At 29.7% G+C, this 13,207-nt stretch overlaps 1 protein-coding gene across 1 annotated transcript in view; it reads right to left on the reverse strand.

The window, feature by feature from the left end:
• Positions 1 to 874: 874 nt before the first annotated feature.
• The window catches only part of kibra (WW and C2 domain containing protein kibra), a 48,761-nt gene continuing 36,428 nt past the window's right edge, over positions 875 to 13,207 (reverse strand). The window contains exons 17-22 of the mRNA XM_016055572.5: positions 12,902 to 13,120; positions 11,588 to 11,686; positions 9,476 to 9,653; positions 5,739 to 5,812; positions 3,500 to 3,615; positions 875 to 3,030 (exon numbers count right to left, since the gene is read on the reverse strand). Of these exons, the coding sequence (XP_015911058.1) occupies positions 2,847 to 3,030; positions 3,500 to 3,615; positions 5,739 to 5,812; positions 9,476 to 9,653; positions 11,588 to 11,686; positions 12,902 to 13,120 (870 nt within the window). The 3' untranslated portion in view covers positions 875 to 2,846. The remainder of the gene's footprint in view (positions 3,031 to 3,499; positions 3,616 to 5,738; positions 5,813 to 9,475; positions 9,654 to 11,587; positions 11,687 to 12,901; positions 13,121 to 13,207) is intronic.

The raw sequence follows: 13,207 nt of genomic DNA on the forward strand, positions 1-13,207 counted from the left end.
CCCGATCGTTCCGGATAATCGGTTCCCTACTGTATAACAAAATAAGATAATTTTATATAATCGTGAAATTTAACAAAAATAAGATGCAACAGACTTAGCAAAAGTAGCAACAAAAAATCCCACAAAATGATTAGGCCATATATAAAGTAGTAAGTAGTATTTTAAAAGCAGCACCCAGCTTTAAATTCAGGTTCTACTGCAATTTGTTTTTCAGCTCAACATAAGAATTGCAAGTGCTACAGTCCCTACAAAAAAACTCTTCCTTAAAGAAAAAGAAAAAAATGTAAAGTAGCCATTTGTTTTGCGGTGCTTTTGAAAAATTAGTTTTAAGAGTTCATTGATTGTATAATACAAGAGACTTTTTTTTTTTTAAAGAAATTGGAAAAATTGTACAGTCTTGCTGAAATTTTCTTTCTAAAATATGTTTATTTTTACAGTGGAAAAAGTGGCTTAACCTCTTAATAGATATCTTTACATTATAATTTTTTTTTTTTTAAATTTAAATTATGCTAAGAATGGACATACTGGTTTAGCAAGGGGCAATTACACAAATAAATAAATAAATTTTATAGTAAACTATTATTAAGTCAATTTTTTAACATAATTAAGTTGTCAAAGTTAAAACTCAAGTTTTAAATCTTGCTTCATTATGAATTTATTATAAATCACAACAAAACTAAACACTCACCAACTAAACAAAACTAATGAAACATTAACCAACAAAACTAATGAACTATTAAGTTCATTTGAGATGACTGAAAAACAGCCATTATTAATTTTTTTAAAAAAGAAATACTCATTTATAGTATTTTCAGCCAAAATAAATTATGTTTTCATTGCCAATTAACAGTCAAAAAAAAACATTTAGAGTATAAGTCTTTTCAGTACAAAACACTTCATTCTATGTATCAAAACACTTGTAATAAAAAACGTTATTTCTGAAAATAAAAACACCTTTCCTACTTGCTTCACCTCTTTGTTTACGACAGTCAAATGAATCTCACATGCGAAACCTGAGAGACATGACAATTCATATTTCTTATTGTCTTGTTATTTTGTACTATACAAAATGAAACAACAAATTTAAAAACATAAGCTCAGAAAAACGACAAAAACAAACGTTTTCAAAGCAGAAGCTACAAAAAATGACATTGAATGAAAACATTTAAATGAGATAATTATGTTTTTCAACATTTAAATGAGACAACAAGCCTATTAGAAATGGTGTCAACTTCAATTCTAAACTTAATAGAAAAAGCTGAATCAAAAGATGTAATAATTAAAAACTTTGCAATAAAATCCTAAACATGTTTAAAATGAAAAAATTTTAAAACAATAAAATTAGAAAAAGTAATAATAAAATGGTCTTATTTTTCAGGATAATAAATATTATTAAATTTATTGTTGAGACACCTTGAGATCTAACAAAGTTGTGTTAAATTAAATGAGGTTCATTAATTACATGCAAGACATGGCATGTTAAGAGTACAAAAATTAAGTAGTTTTCACACCTCAACTTATAGCAAATACTTTATTTATACTAGGTATCTCATATAAGTTTAATGGTTTCAGTCAAAAATTTAATTTAGTTCATAAAGTTTTCAGTCTAAATCAGAGATTTATCGTCTTTTTTTCAATTATAATTTTTCTCAGGACTTTTCTAAAAACAATTTCAACTGTCACCTAAAAATATTTATTGTTTATTTTTTCTAAAAAAATTGTGCTTTTTTTTATGTTTTTAAATATTTGACAAAAAATGTTGACAACTTGCCCCCTTGAATTTTTTTTTTGCCAAATTTTAACGACGAAATTAATCCTTTCAACAACAAAATGGTCAAATTTTCTGACAACATTAGGTGACACAAAATTCATGATATATAAAAGCAGGTTACAAAATTTCACAGTAACAGCGTACTAAAAGAAAGTAACAGGAAGAAAAGAATCTATAGACTTGGATAAGTCTTAAAATAAAGATTTGCTTTTTTGTTAATCAGCCGGACACATGTAAATGCATATAAAAAGAAACAAAATTTGGTATGTGATTTAGTGAAACATAAAAAGGTTTGTGCTATTTTTACAACTGTAGCAATAGCAATTTTAACAACTCATACAAAAATAAATACAGATATGCACAAGCAGAAATAAATAGTGTTGGTAATAAATAATTGTCACTAAATTTACGTCAAAATTTTGTCATCACAACAAGTGTCAAATTCTTAGATTTACTCCTACTACAAAAATATAACACTCTCTACAGAAAATAAATTACATTAGCTTAAGACTACAAGTAATGTATAGGTACAGAAATCACAGAATGTAACATTTCTTGAGTCCAAAGCACTTTATGGCATATTGTAAAAAAGCACCAGATGCATTTTGTTGTTTCATTAGTTTCAGAGATTTGCAATAAATTCAACAAGTTTTTAAGAAAATATATTTTTCACTTAAATATTTTAATTTTTAATAGTATGAATGATTTCTCAATACAACATCAAGGTAGATATTTTGATTGTCGCTATCTGTAAGCTACGAAAAGCAAATGAATACAATATTAAAACAATAATCATTTGGCATAGTAAAGGACCTGATTTTGAATGACTTAAGCAAATTGATAATAAATTTTCAAAATCAACAAGCCAGAACTCGAAAATATAACTATACATGCTAACCAGGATGGTTTTCTGTAGCTAGTTGGCACTCAGTAATATGACTTAATGTTCAAATGAAATAAAACAAGATGAAGCATTAAAAATATGAATTTTCTTAGTAAGTGCCAAGGCACTTACAAAAAATGCAGTCAATTATTGCGCACAGTAAAAAGTTTATATTAAATACTGTATTTAGATTTAAACTTGAACACCAAATTCTGGATCAACAACATATTCAAACCTTTGCTGCCTATTTCCATCCACAGTTTGACTTGGCCTCAATTGTGAGTTCTCTCTTTTTATTTGACTTGTATCTGAACCAACTTCGGCAGGCAATAAAGGTATTGTCATATTAACACGAGTAAAAAAAGCCATTTTTTCCCTGCAGAAAATAGGACAAACAATTAAAAACTTGTAGCTAACTTACATTGTTTTAAATAACTTAATTTTAAAATAAATTTATACAATTTTCAATTAAATATTAAATTTTTATTAAATATAATACACTATTTAAAAATTTAAATAAGCAACATAACAACATAAGCTAAGCAGATTAGGGTTTTCTAAAATAGATTTAATATCTTTTTAGAAAATTTAAGCATTAAACATTTGGTGCATGCTATTCCATTTCTACTCCAAATATCCTTTTAAAAAAATTAGAGATCTGTTTTTAAAATATTTACTAAGCTAATATGAATTGATATTGCATGGTGAAGGGGGAAAAAAAAGAAATTGGGCTTAGATTTCAAACAGCTGAAAATTCTGAAACAGCACTGTAGAAATCATGGGAAATAATTTTGTTCTTCTAATTAAAGAAGAATTAATTGGTAAAACTAAAAATTTTCTCTCACCTGAAGGAAGTAACATCTGGTTGCTGTTTACGACTCTTACGTAGCTTATAAATTTCTCTAGAAGTTTTCTTTAACAATTTTTCAATTTTCTTTTCTTCAGAATTGGGTTTTACAATCTGAAACAAAATAAATAACAATGTCTTTCTTAAGAAAAATTAAACAAAAAGCTTTTAAAGACTTAATAAAATTGAATATAAGCAAAGAATATTTCAAACCAATTTCTCACTATACACTTACTTCTAAATGATCCAATGCTCTCTATATATGGTATATATGTTTATAAATATTCTTAAGCCTGAAACAATTCTAAGTACTTATTTTGAAAATATTTTAGCTGGATAATCTATTTTATATATCGCTACAAGATGATATGCCAGTTTATTTACGCAACTATTATTTATATAAGTTTTTGTTTTATTGCTTTATTGTCATTAATGGTATAAACAGGATAGAATGGGCCCCAGATAGCCTGGCTGGTAAGGCATCAAGTCCATGACCAAAAGGTCTCGAGTTCGATCCCCGTGGGCTGAGACTCCTTGTGTACAAAATGGTGACTAGTGCATGACAAATTTGTCTTCCAAGTTCACTTAACAAATCAGTATCTCTGGGGAAACTGAAGTGAAGATTGATCGTGCTCTGATTCAGGTCCAAATTACTATCTGCAGATAGATGGTGCAGGGAATGTGTCCTCCCTGAAAAACGGACTATGACATATGCGTGGGGCAGAAGAGTTCTGGACCATAAATGGCACCACTTGAAACAGAAAGAGCACTCCCTAAAATAAGCTTGTCAGTATTGACAAGTGCAATTTGAATTATTTGAAAAAATTCAACAAAAAAAATAATAAATAAATTAAAAAAAACACTATTTTCAATATCTATTTTCTTGCAATAAGAACAGATGATAAAATTAAATGAGTTATTTAGTTTATAGATTTTGTAATTTTTAATGGGAGAAATTTCTTGAATTGAACAAAGTAATTCCCTTCCCTATTTAACAATATAAGTTTACAAAGAGATGATAGATCAAAAGATTTGAAATAATAATTTAAATTTTAATTATTCATTGAAACATATTTGTTTAAATTTTTCGTCATGTCAAATAATACATGACTGCCTATTGTTCCGAATTATGCAAAAGATTTTATTTCTATATTTAAAGTGGTAGAAAATGGCTTTTAGTTCTTCGATTCATAAGCTTCAACAGGAATGATTTTGACCACCAATATGTATAAAAACAAGCATATACATGCATGATTATTATTCAAGGCCATGATCAAGGTCTGTGTCAAAATATATTCATCTATTATTGTAATTCGGTCATCATTTCACTGACACACATTCTTGTAAATAGTAAATAAAAATATAAACAGGCAGATATGCAAATAAATATTAGAAAATTATCATTGCGTTTTCTAGATTTCAACTTATATGAACTAACCAGTGTTTTCACCACGGAGCGAGAACGGGAGAATCTCACATATTCTTTTCTTTTCATGCAATAAAAAATTATTAATGCGAGAAGTTCGCGCACTCCAGTAATCAATTTCAAAATGCGCGAATTTTGGAAAAAAATCGTCATCTTTTGCCATTTTGAATAAAATCAGTTTCACTTGTCTTCCTTGATCTTTCGTTATTTTGAACATCGGTCCTTGTTATCTTGCTTCCCTATTTACCAGTATCGTTTAGAACCGGTGCGAACAGCAGAACACCACCTCTCCGAACCACGGAACCCCTTTCAGAACACATTTCTCTGCAACCACGTGTTTACCGTAGGTAAGGTTTCTTCATTTAAGACGTTTATATTTTTTGTGCATAAATGTAAGATGGACAAATACCTTGTTAAGGCGACATCTTCTACTCTGTAATGGACAAATGAAAATTAAACAAATGTCGGTAGAAACGGTCAAAACGAAACAAATACGGATATTTTTCAGCCAAATAAATATAATAACTGATGAAAAAGTAGATATAGAACATTTTCCATATGTTGATGCACCAAAAATATTCAATGAGAAGATGTTAACAATGTATTATAATTAAAGAAAAAAAATTTTTCCAAGTCTATTCGTGTTTTTTTAATTTTTAGAAATCTGACTTAACTTTTTGAAATCTCACCCTGTTTTTGAGAAAGGGTGAGAAATTCTCTTCCATTTTTTTTCTGTAATGAAAACACTGTAACCAAAAAAAAATGTATACATAATAAAAAGTAAAGTTGTAAATAATAAAAATATACATACTCCTTTACTAACTCCAGCTAAAGCATACTGCAAATTTTCATTTTCTGAAATCCATTGTGGAACATCACAATCACCTTGAAAAAATATATAAATTTAATATAAGATGAAAATGTACACTAGTTTTAAAGAATATATGTTAACATAACTCTTTATGTGAAATGAATTTCTCTTTATGTTTATATTTGTGAAATGAAAAAAAAAACCTGTAAAAATAAAATAGCTGTAATTTAAAAATAACTATCTTGGAACTATACTTGGTTTAGCGAAAACAGCTTGCTAAGTTAAAAAAAAAAAAATCACTTAGTACAATAACTGATTAATTATTATTAATGTTATGACAAACAGCGCTAATACAACTAGTGAATAATACGGAAAGAATCACTGACTCAGAATGGTGGCAATAAACAGTGAACCCTAATGTTCACTTTCTTTTTCAGTTCTTGCTAAACTAAGTACAAAGCTTTATATAACGCTTTGAAATGATAAATATCTACAAATAAAAATATTAGGTTCCAAAATACTAGAGTATTGATTTTAAATTTTTTAGTTAAAGTGCATATTAAAAATGTTAGTTCAATTGAATGTTAAAAAATTTTTTAATACATTTGCACGCATAATTCTACCAAATTAATCTACTGAGTGAATGCAACTGAAAAGGTTTGTAACTATAGATATTTGAAAAAGAAAAAAAAATAGTTAAAAGAAACGTAATTTCTGTCGTTAAACAACTTGTATAAAAAGACTTGCTGAGGGTGGCAATTATATAACATTTTTTAGACTAAAATTATGAACATTTTGATTTACTTTCCGGTTCTTTACTAAAAACAATTAGTAATTACTAATGAAGCTATGTTCGGTTAATTGCTCTTGGCATTCCCTGTATCGGGTATGCTGATGACGGTGTTATTGTTGTCACAGGCAAACATGGAAAAACTGTCTCTGATATCATGAATAATGCACTCCTAGAAGTAGCTAGATGGTGTTTTAAATCAGGCTTATCTGTCAATCCATCCAAGATAAGTTATGTAGCCTTCACACGGAAAAGGCAACTTGATCTAGGTAATGTATACTACCTGGACCATAAATTGGAACTCACGGAGAAAGTCAAGTTTCTCGGGGTTTATTTTGACTCCAAACTAAATTGGAGTCTTCAACTTGAATACTGCACCAACAGGGCCAGAATAATTTTCTGGTCTTGTAGAAATGCTATTGGTAGAACATGGGGACTGTCCCCCAAAATAGTCTACTGGATATACTCAATGATTATTAGTCCTATCATCACTTATGGCGCAATCGTCTGGTGGTCAAGGACTAGATTGAGCTCTGCAAGGTCTAATCTTAACAGACTACAAAGAATGGTCTGTGTAGCCCTGTCAGGCTGTCTCAGGACCACTCCTACAGCTGCTCTAGAGAGCTTACTTGGGCTTCTTCCATTGAACTTACGCATTGAAGTTGAAGCTCAGACAGGCGTAAAGCGTCTTATGTACCTTGGCCTATGGAAAGATAATTCCAAACACTTGTCATGGGGACATCTTGTTTCACAAGTGAAGGATTTATCCTCTTTTATTATGCCTAGTGATTATATGTCACTAAGATACGCTTTTCACAAGCCCTTCAAGATCCATTTTCCAACTAGAGATGAATGGTTTAATTCTCCTCGGTGGCTTAAAGGCAAATGCCTGATATGGTACACTGATGGTTCAAAGATTGGTGCCAAATCAGGAGCAGGAATTTACTGCTCCAATGATGGTACCAAACTTCACTTTCCCCTGGGAAATTATGCCACCGTTTTTCAGGCTGAGGTCTATGCCATTATCTTGTGCTGCAAGTTATGCATAGACAAAGGATATCAAAATACGACTATCCGCATCTGTTTTGACAGTCAGGCTGCTCTCCTATCACTGTCAAGGTGTAAATTCACTTCTTTGTTAGTGTGGGAATGCTTCTCGGTCCTCTGTGACCTGTCCACTCATAACAAGGTATCCCTGCATTGGGTACCAGGACATATGGGTATCGGTGGAAATGAGCTAGCTGACGAAGCAGCACGGGCTGGCTATAATGCAATTTTCTGGGGCCCTGAACCTGCGCTGGGAATTTCTCCCTCCTCATTTAGGGCAACCATATTCAAGCTCTACGGCAAGATCGCCCATGAGCAGTGGCGCGCTGCTGACGGTCAAAGACAAGTTAAGGAGCTGAATCGAGACTGTCCTAGTGTACGTAAAAAGGAGCTCTTAAAGCTTAACAGAAACAGTATAAGGAAGATCATTGGTCTTCTTACTGGTCACTGTATCCTCAGAAGACACCTAAACATTATGGGAATTGAATCAAATTCTCTTTGTCGGGGATGTCATCTAGAAGAAGAGACATCACGACACATACTCTGTGATTGTGAGGTCTATTCTGCTCAAAGATTTGAGCATTTAGGACAGCATATTGTCAATGCCTGGGAACTGCAAGATGTTCCTGTAAGGTGCTTGCTGAATTTTATTTCAGCCATAGGGCTTTCATGCTAATCATGATTTTAGGGTTTGGGTACAATAGACCTCTGGTCGATGTGCCCTGCTCGTCAGAGCTGCCCAACCTCTAAGTCTAAGTCTAATGAAGCTATGTTTCACTTTACAACCACTTAAGTTATACACTACCTACAATAATATGGAAGAGACATTTTCAGTTTTTAACATTTTTTAAATTTCTCAAGAAATGCTTAAAGGATTATTTTATAACTTTAGAGATGCTAGTTCATGCAATTTTTCATACATAGCACTAAGATTTAATACTTTCAAAGGTTTGGGAAACTGACAATAAATTACAAAAGAAAACGAGTATTTTTAAACACCCGGGGGATGATTCCCCACAATGTTGGTCTCATTTTTAATAAATCTTGTTTAATAGTACAAAATTAAATTTGGGGAAAACCCCTTATCGTAACCCCTTTGAGCAAACTTTTTCATTAGTTCACTGCAAAATTATGAAAAAATATTTTAAATTAAAAGATAACTCATATTTTATGCAGAATTTCTTTCAGTTAACTATTTTGTAATTAATTTTAAATTGCTTCAAAAATTAAGTTTAATTCTATTGAATATTTTAAAGTTTTAGCAAAAAAATGTCAGAAAAAAATTAGTTTTCTCATAATCATGTCAATATCTCTAAATATTTAAGCTAGGTTTACAAAATTTTATGTGCAGTTGTAACAATTTCAGAAATCGATACAAATTACAAGCTTATTGCTTGAATTTCAGGCATAGTGATCAAAAATACTTGCTTTCTTTCGTAATTTATGGTAGTGTTCCATAACTTCTGAAAACTTTAAATTTTATTGCTAAGTATGAAAAATTACATGAACTAAATACCTCCAAAGTTACATGATAATCCTTTAAGTATTTCTTGAGAAATTTTAAAAAAATGTCAAAAACTGAAAGTGTGTCTTCTATAGAGATAATGAAGAGATAATGAAGATAATGTGAGAGATGAAGATAATTCAATGTTATGTTCAATGGAACAATACTGGAAGTGGCTATGCTGAGCCAAATAAAAACAATATATAATCAAGATAACAAAAAAATGATATTAATCAGTAAATTTTGATGTAACAACAAAAGGATCACTTAAAGAAAAATTACTTGGTTTCTCAGGATTCTTTGACAAAGGCAAAAAAGTTAAACCCCATTGAGAACTGACCACACAGAGATTACACTTTATAGTTAGACTTATTTACTAATTACTTTGTAATCTACCTTTTAGTCTTGATTCTTCTAATCTTCGCTTTAGTTCTTTTAGTCTATTTATCTCCTCCTGTTGCTGACTTAATCGTCTCTGAAAAGCTTGTAAGTCTAAAGCAAGGTCTAATGATGTTCTTACAGTTGTATTCTTCAAGAAGTTTGAAGCCCTATGTTTTGAACAAGCTGCAGGAGGCTGAAATACAACAGAAGTAAATATAACAGAAGACTATTTTTTATAAATATATATAGCAAAAAATTTTTTAAATGTTACAACAATTGGCAGCTAATAAAGAGCTATTTCATTGTCATTTAAAATTCAAACTCCTTAGGCTATTTATTTAAAATAGGCTTAAAATTAGAGTTTTTGTTGGAATCCTCTTAAGAAAACAACGAGAAAAATATTTCACACATTAATTGAACAAAATTGTTCTGATGATAAAAATAGTATTGGATAGACACAAATGAAATAAAATCAGTCATTAGATAAAAAAAAATTGGGTCGCCAGTCATTAGATAAAAAAAAATTGGGTCGCATGTTAGGAAAAAAAGCCACAGTGGAAAAATGAAACAATTTATAATTTATTATTCATTAACATTTTACTGAAACTCTACTTAGAAAACTAGAATAGTAGAATTAGTCTACCTGACGATCACAAATTTCCGTTTGAAGGTCAAAAAATAAAGCTTCAATGAGGTTGTTAGAGGAGAAAAGAAGATGATAGAGTGCTACTGAAGTAAACTTCTAAAACACTTGGCAGTATTGGGTAAAATCTTAAAGCAATAATATGGGTTAAAAAAATTTCTTCTAATTGTCAATTTAAAATAGTTTTTCAGTTAAGAAGGGCAAGGGGCCAATAAAAATAAATAGGTAGGCCGAATGCAACCCATTGGTTGGACACCTCTGTCCTATAATGTTGTTCATCCTCATTTGCTTGAAGTTAACAGGAAATAACTACATTACTAAATGACTTACTTGACAAATTATAATAACCATATATTATTTAAGTTTATAGTTAATTTTCATTCATATAAGGTTATAAGTTTATCTAAAATTACAAACAAAAAATAATAATAAAAATGAATTTCTGGTCAATGACATGACCAGTTTCATCAATTTAATGTAATAAGATGCAGTTGAAAAAAAAGTTTTTTTGAAATAAAAATTTTATGTGAATAAATTCCAGGACAATTTCAGATGTATATATAAAATACTAAAGAAGTCATGGTTAGCAGAAATAAATGACTTTTTAAAATTTAATGGAATAAATTAGCAAGAAATGTAATGTTTTTTTAATACAGAGCTGATTTTATACAAATCATGATGTAAGTAAGCAGCCTAAATTGTGTTAGTACAAATCATGATGAGCATTTTGTAATTCGTGGAAAATTAAAATAAATTTGCTTCCATTCTTGTCATTGGTGATAAAAATTTATACTAGCTATTTAAAGATTTAAAATAACAAATATTTAAGTATTAAGGATGCAGTTTCACCAAAAATTGGAGAAAAAAACTCACCCATGTTAGAAAATCATTTTATAAATAAGAAAAACAGAATTCACATTTATTCACTTGACTTTTGAATATTGAGGCAATATATGAGAATTTTATCATGAAAACAATCTATCTTTACACAAAATTTAAAACATTCTTCAATACTTTTTAAATAACTAGAAAACTATATAGTATAACAGAATGTCCATTTTTATACTTTGCAATGTTTCTGGCATACTATTTTGGAGCTTTCTTTTAAATCTTTAGACCATTTGATGGTACAACTTCCTGGTTAAAAATTCTCAGAAATCTGAAGTAATTTAATTCTGGGTCTATTAATTTAAAAAGTAAAAAAAAATGAATATTTTCTTTTCCACACACCATTTTAATAACAAATAGGCTAGAGAGAAACCCTAACTAAATTGCTAAAAAAATGACTTACGCAACTAAGCTAAATACAACTATCAAACATATTCACACCTTCAATGACCAATTACTTAGCTGTATCATGGCTAGCAATTATTTTGATATCTCCAGGATAAAATCTGCAATTGCTCTCATTTGTCTAAACTTTCTAATGAAGAATTTATATAATTCTTTAAATATTAACTAAAAAGAATACAAATGCAACAAACCTTTTTCCACCTCAAACTTCTGCGTTCTAGAGAATTCCTTTGGAAAGGACCACCTCTACGATACAAAGGCATTGAACTATCACTATCACTTCGATTCAACTGCAATGAAAGGTTTTCATTACTGCAAAAGGTAGCTAAATCATAATAATTTTACATCAAAACAAGCTTGATTCAGGGAACAGAGTGGTCAAAAAGCAAAAGGGAGGATATCCAAAAATATGTCCAAAAAGAGAAAAAAGACGGAAAAAAAAGACAATATAACATATACAAAGTCGACAAGAATAGGGGTATTCTGTAGCATACTTAAGTAGTATACATAGTAGTCTAGTATTACTTAAATTTCAGATATAAAAATACCATATGAAGTGCAAATAAAATAAACTTGTTTAATAGGCGTCTAAGACTAGAATAAAAAATAATTATTATTTTTTAATAAACATTTCTTTCATTGTCATTTAAATCATTCTTTTACTTTGTTTTTTTTAGAAGGGGGTGTGTCTTTAAATTTTCATTAAAAAAATTTCCAAAAACAAAAATTTCTGTACCATTAAAAAATCAGTTGCTTTAATATTTTTTTTATTTCACCTATTATTTTTCAATAAAATACAGTAGAGGACCAATTATGAGGGATGCTCAGGACTATTACTATCCTGGATGTCTGAATTTCTTAGTTTTCTGCATCGGCAAAAAAACTTTATCATCCCCAAACTACAATGAAAAAGAGTAACCCATTTTTAAATAAAATAAAAAAGTCCTAAATAAAAAAAAAATGGAAATTTTGGAAAAAAAATGGAAAATGGAAAAAAAGAAATTTTTCACCTCTGTAATAACAGCTTGTCTTTAAAATTAAGAATAAAGCTAAGCAATGTGCATAAAGCTTAAATAATAGCACTAAAACAGGCATACTACTGCTTCGGCTCTATAAACATAAGCCTTCCTCAGTGTCGAAACACAGAATAAATTTTTTTTGTCTTGACACTGACTAAGGTTCCTGTTTATAGAATCGATATTATAGTAAATCTGCTTCCGTGCCATTGCGTGTGCTTTATTCTTTATACTGCTCACATTCATATATAGCATAAAATATACCCTATTTTCATTTTAATAAGTGAAACTTATATTCTCTAGTTAGTTTTAGTTAATTAATTTGAAGTACTAATACATATACTTTACCACCTGCTTGGTAGATGAATTTTAGAATTTTCCCCTGCTGGTGCAAATCAATAGGGATTCTTGCTACTGGGGTCCCCCATATTTTTTGGTACTTTTGCACATGTAACAAAATTTTTTAAAAAATTATACAATCAATCTTACCCTACATATGTATTGATGTTTATTCACAGCTGCACTAGGAGAAAATGTTTGTGATCTTTTGATAGCAGCACTTTTTGCAGCATCTTCTGATCTTTTCTTTAAGGCCTTTTCAGGAAGAAACACACATTCAGTGTTGGTTTCTTTGTCACAAAGCTGAATTTTTGCAGCATCTATACTCGTTTGTGTCAATCTCTCAGCTTCACAGTCCATGCAGGCCTGCTAAAAATTTTAAAAAAAGGTTAAAATTTCAAATTAACTTAAGCATAAAACAACCATTTTGATAAAAACAATTTAATATAATTAACT

Source organism: Parasteatoda tepidariorum, chromosome 12 (genome assembly GCF_982258835.1).
Source record: "Parasteatoda tepidariorum strain Cologne lab strain chromosome 12, Ptep-v5.0, whole genome shotgun sequence".
NCBI lineage: Eukaryota > Metazoa > Arthropoda > Arachnida > Araneae > Theridiidae > Parasteatoda > Parasteatoda tepidariorum.